The sequence below is a fragment of the Microtus ochrogaster genome, chromosome 2 (assembly GCF_000317375.1).
Source record: "Microtus ochrogaster isolate Prairie Vole_2 chromosome 2, MicOch1.0, whole genome shotgun sequence".
Lineage (NCBI taxonomy): Eukaryota > Metazoa > Chordata > Mammalia > Rodentia > Cricetidae > Microtus > Microtus ochrogaster.
Genome location: NC_022010.1, coordinates 49,459,217 through 49,465,216, shown reverse-complemented (window position 1 = coordinate 49,465,216; position 6,000 = coordinate 49,459,217). Strand labels below are relative to the sequence as shown.

The 6,000-nt window shown below is 41.0% G+C and overlaps 1 protein-coding gene across 1 annotated transcript in view; it reads right to left on the bottom strand.

Annotated features, from left to right (window-relative positions):
• Positions 1 to 303: 303 nt before the first annotated feature.
• The window catches only part of Tmem39a (transmembrane protein 39A), a 28,522-nt gene continuing 22,825 nt past the window's right edge, over positions 304 to 6,000 (bottom strand). The window contains exons 7-9 of the mRNA XM_005344986.3: positions 5,222 to 5,409; positions 3,385 to 3,505; positions 304 to 699 (exon numbers count right to left, since the gene is read on the bottom strand). Coding sequence (XP_005345043.1) covers positions 466 to 699; positions 3,385 to 3,505; positions 5,222 to 5,409 — 543 coding nt within the window. The 3' untranslated portion in view covers positions 304 to 465. The remainder of the gene's footprint in view (positions 700 to 3,384; positions 3,506 to 5,221; positions 5,410 to 6,000) is intronic.

Genomic DNA, 6,000 nt, shown 5'->3' with positions numbered 1-6,000 from the left:
AAGATTTGAACCCAGTTTGCTGAAACTACCCCAGCACTATTAGCATGTAGAGGGCAATGGGTGCTAGAAGACAACTCCACCCATCTCTTTTTTCTACAGCGATTACTAGGGCCAGGGGGGAGCTAAAGCTAAGGAAAGACTGGAGAGAAAACAGACACACCTAGACACCGTGTCAAGAGATATGCAAGACATGTTTCTAGGTGAATGTTACTCCAGAGCCAGACAAACAGGTTACTCTTTTACTGAAAGGGCGACCTCTCATGTATAATATTCAAATATACTAACACATGAAAGATAACATCACCTTGTTTATGGATACATTTAATATCCCTTGCCCTTCCCAACTTTCAAAACATAATAGTATACAAAATATAAAATATCTTAAATATTTATAAAAATCGCAAGAAAAAAATAGATCGTATGAAAATATTTTTATCTGAGTTCTCCCTCGAGTTGAGAGGCAGCTTAATTTGCCTTGAGTTCGTAACTGTTGAGGGGGTAGGAGTACGCCCTGCCTAAGACGATTCTGTCCCGGAGGAGCTTAAACAGAACATAGTAGTTGCAGAAAAGGATGAGCGCCATGGAGAGTGTGTGGTTCCACTTCTCTGACCGCAGCAAGGAATAGAGCTGGTAGAAGACGACACTGCCCTCAATGAAGATGAGCAGGTTCAGCAGCCTTAACGGGCGATGAAACAGGAACTGTAGGAAAAAAAATGTTGTATCATGGGAAAACTGAAATCACTGAATTCATTTTCCTAAAACTGCTTCATAGTTCTAAGTTCACATACCCAATATCAAGCACATCTGCATATTCAGTGTCGAACCATTTCTGAGATCTGAAACCTTTCTCCTTTTCCCTCATCAACTATGAAATAAATTTTATTGCAATGCCTCTAAAATGTAAGAAATGACTATGGCCAATATGATTTTTTTCTAACATGGTATCATGATGTTATTTTATCTAAGACATTCCAAAGCATATTTATCTAAGACCAGATTGGTAAAAAGACCACATGGAAATATTTTAGAATTTGTACCAGACTCAAAAATTAAAATTGTAATGTAGTAGCAATATAACTACTCAAAAATGTATTGTTAATCATTCTTAGCTTAGGATCTTAGGGTCTAATGTAAGGCATAAATACAATATTAGGCAAGTCTGGGGAAAGAGAAAAGTATTACAAATTGAAATATCAGTATGACAGCTTCTTAAATTCTGCAGGGTTTCCTATGTAGCCCAAGCCAGCTGACACTAGCAATCCTCTCCCCTTTGCCTTGTGAGTGCGGGATTACAGGTACGTGCCACCTCGCCAAGCTACAACAGTGTCGTAATCTTCCCTTAAACCATTTGCCAACTATGACCACTGACCGAAACTCTCTACCTCGTATACTTCTGCTGAGCATGTTTTCCTTCCCCCAGTATGGAAAAATCAGGTTCGAAAAGGCAAGCAAACAAGAAAAATGGGAACTGAACAGGCATCAGAACCACGCTAAAATGGGACTTCTTATTTTCCCTCATCAGATTTTTTACTCTAAGGGGCTAATCCTAGTTTATTTAAAAAGGTACTCTGAATATGGAGACACAGATTGCAACCTAACATGAACCCACAGAGCCCTACATTCAAATGAAGACAGACGTGGTCTATACTGGTATGCCATCTAAAAACAACTAATGTGGATGGAAGTTAAATTGCCTTGGCTGCTCTCAAGGACACTTGGCTTCTCTGGGCAGTCTTCAGGGGAAAGGAAGTCTTGAACTTGAATCATATTAACATATTCAGTAACTCCATGTATAAAATGGCTCAGAATTACTGTTATAGAAAGATTAAGAATAGTCATTTCCCTTTGTTAGCATAAAAAAAAAGCCATTTCAAATTCTACAGCAAAGTGTACTTAACTGTACTAGTAACCTAGAAACTGATCAGGTCATAAAGGTTTTAAAGTGCAACAGCTACTGCTAATGGACAGGTTTTATTAGGTTTGATTTATTGGGGATTTTTCACACTGTAGCCAAAGGCTGGCCTTGAAACTCTGATCCTTCTGTCTCTACTTTCCCAAAGGATAAGATTACTGGTGTGAGCTGCCTTCTAGGTACACAGAGCGGTTTATATGAATTTGAATGTTCTTACTTTAGACAAAACTGTTCTAAATTCCTGGGCTTCTCCAGGGATTCTGATTCATAAGTCTAGAAAGAGGCCCCATCATTGTCACAAACATGACAATTTAGGTAGCCCTAGGATCACTTTTGAGAAGTAGTGATTTACCTATTTGGTTGTACAAAACCAGCAATTAGTTCATCTTTCTTATATGAATTTGGCTTGGTTTTCCAGCTGTCCAACATGAACAAAAAATTATAATAAGATATCTAATTGGTATAGCTTAAGGGACAGCACTGGTCAAAATAATTCATTCCCAAATATGCAAGACTGCACTGGGTGAATTAAATACTTATGGAGAAATCAAAGCTTATGGAGCTGTGACATGACCCACTCCTCATCTTAAGGCAATCCCACAAGTAGAGGAAAGGCTGTTGACTCCTGCTCAAGGCCCTCACCCTGCTCAAGCTCTTCTCTCCCACAGCTATTTCCAGGCATCTTGCCCTAATGTCAGTCCTCAGAGGTCAAAAGCCTCCATAACCAGAAAGTCTGTGGTGCTCTTACAAGGAACTGGGAGGGAAAAAGGGGGGAAAAAAACTTTTAAAAACCAAAACCTCCATTTCCTAACAGAATTCAAAGGCACTACACCACACACCTCTGCGTATCCATTTCCCCCACCCACCCTGGTCAGCCCCTGCCCTTTCTTTAGAAGCAGAGACTTCTGACTCCTAGAGCTGGAGTTCTAAAAAACCGCAATTAGAGCACAGCTCAAGGCTGAGTTCAAATGGGATAGGAGCTGAATTAATAAGAGCCTACTGCTTTTTCCTCTTCAATTTTAACTTTTCAAACTCAGGTAAACACTTCAAAAGACCCCCATTATTACTGCATTAAATAGTACTTTAACTTTAATGCACAGATCTCGTTAATTTTTGGACAGGGTCAAAACAGACAAGACTGACCTTGAGTTCTTGATCCTCCTGCCTCCACCTCCCAAGTGCTGGGAATACAATATGCCACCATGCCAGGCTCATATACAACATATCTGAAGGATACCCCAAACCAAACCACTACCAAATTAAACTATGAAGTGAAAGAGGAAATCACATAATTGCCTTATTTTGAGCAATGATATGTGGACTTCAGGCTGCCTTTCCAAAGACATTTCTCAAGGTCAAGGGCCAGTATCAACTTCCTATAGTGTATTACATACTGTGCTAGATGCTTACATACAGAGTGGCCTCCTAACACTTTTAAGTTTACTCTTGAGAAATAAGTAAGTGGTACTTGCATAAAAGCGGGCATGGGATACATCTGAAGGCACTGCCACGTTGTAAGGTCCCATGGCTCTATATAGACATCTGCTGTGCCGCACCAGCACCCCTTGAGGCCATATTGTGTTTTCTGACCAGCTACGGGAGAAAGAAATGCAGTATTAGAACACTGAGAACTGGGGACAGTGTTTTGAAAGGCCAGCTATATTTCTATGGAAATCAGATTAAGCATTCAAGGCTTCATCTGGCTGAATTCTGAACACACATACAGTAGTAATTCCATAGCCAAGCTCTTAGGAGTTAGAAAGGATTTGTTACGATGACTTACTTCATTGTTACACAGAGAGACTACCGAGTGATACAGTTGACTCAGTGTTGAAGGACTTACAGGCGTGGGAGAGTGAGCAGGCCAGAAAACAAAGTATAAGAGGGCGACTGTCATCTGGATCCCAAGTGAGCAGGAAGAGGATACAAACAAGAAGTGAAAGCCAGTGACAACAACAGCAAGAAGACATTTGCTGCGTCACACACCCCATACAGGATCTGTTTGCTAATCACATAACTCCAATGCCTCACAGATGGGAGCAGCTATCCAGCAGAACACAGAACACATGGTACTAGTACACAGACATTCCTCTTTACCATCTTCTTGGTTCATTTCTACAGAGGTTTCTCTAAGGAAAAGAAATTAGGGAAGGGAAAGCTTGTTTCTTTCCAGCATCAATGTAATGGAGTTGCAGAAGGATGAAAAATCTTCAAATTAAACTTTTTTTTCACTTAAATCTAATTTATCACTTCCTGATTTTGGAAATGTTAGTCTCCTAGGATAAGAACTGGGACAGCAGTTTAGATATGTTAAAAATAAAAATTATTCTAGCACCCTGAAGTGTTCCCAGTTGAGAACACGTTCCACCGGCCTTGCTCACACTTACCAGCATTAAGGTGATGATACACCTCATGGCCACCAGTAGCCTGAAGATGTACAGTACTAGGACTGGACTTTCAACTGTTACTGAAATCTGTCCTTTGCCCACATTCAGGTTTCTTTCAGTTCCTGGGCTTGAAGGCCTGTGCTAATCTGTATCAGACATCAAGGCAGATAATTGAAGGGAGAACTCTGAGGGGGGAAGAGGGGAAGGAAGGTCACCTCAATCTGTCCCATTTCATGAGAGGGAAACTGGTAGATGAAATTTGCGGAATATTTAAATTATAAAAGGGAGGAAAGCGAAGAGGGTCCATGTTTGAAGATGGCCCAGGCCTGAGAGACGGTTATGAGAGTGTGCTCAGAACTGACAGAAGAAAAGCATTTGGGAGAAAAGCATTTGGAAGTTAGGCATTCTGAACCATGCACAGAAACGACTAATAAAGGCACACAGTCAGAGACAGGGAAACAAACAGTACAGAGATTAGGAAGAAAAAGGAAAGAAATATAGGCAAGAAAAATTACTAGACCAGATTTGTACTTATTAGAAAAGTCGAAAGCAGCAAATTCAAGCTACACAGCTGCAGCAATGGAGATGAGAAGACAAACCTCATGTCTTACAGTTAAAAGACATACATACACATGTATTCCCAAATATGCTTGCATTTGGGCAAAAGGTAAAGACTGAAAGGAAAATCCAGAGTATAATGCACTCTGGAGTGGCTGGGCAGCTGAAATGTGGACCCATTCGAGGAGCTGGTGATGGTGGTAGAAATGAGTTAATGCCCTGTATTCTTTTTAGTATGATGACAAGCACACACATAAATAAAAAACAAACGTTTAAAGCGAGAACGAGAATGACACACAAAGCATATAAACATGACCAGTATCATGAAGAGAAATGTTACACGGTTACCCTCTAACCTACTCACATGTGCTGTGGAGCATTGCTGTAGAACCCATGTTCCAACTTCTGCCACTTGCCCAGGTGAGCAGCTGATTTATGTAGCAAATCACAGTATTTGGATGGCAGCAGCTGCGTGGTAAGCATGACAAAAGCATTGATCCACACCATAATGAGGTGCTCACATGACCAGCGCATGTCGTAATACTGGGTACTCTGGAAGAGACCATAAGAGAAGCGATCCATGCACTGGCAGTGAACTGAGGCAGGGAAGGGTGTGGACATACGCCCTGCAGACAAATGCCACTGAGTCAACATGCACTGGTTGTCCTGCTGTCCGTGCAGAAACTTCAGGAGCAGAGTCCTCCAAAATCAACCTGACTTTCTGGCTGTGCGAGTTAGGGCTGGGAGGGAGACAATTATGTTCTATGTGTTTCCTCCTGGAAGACCCGAGTGCGTCTGAAGGGCCAGTCCAGCTGCAGCGTGCTTCTGATGGGGAGAGGAGGACACTACAACATCCCAAAAGCTTTGGGCCCCATGTGATATCCAGATCATTTATCTTTTCTATTGAAATAAATTGATTTTAGATAGAGGTTAGGTTAAATTCAAGATGACCCTGTTAATATCAACCACAGCAGGCTAAATTTCATTGAAATCTTGGTTCTCTTAAGCTGCTATGTAACGATTCTATTGTAAGTTCACTCTTTAAAAAAATTAAAAAAGAAAAGCAAAGAAAAAAGGAAGGAAGGAAGAAAGGGGGGAGCTACTATGGGGTGCATCACATATATGGAAATACCTATCCGCCAA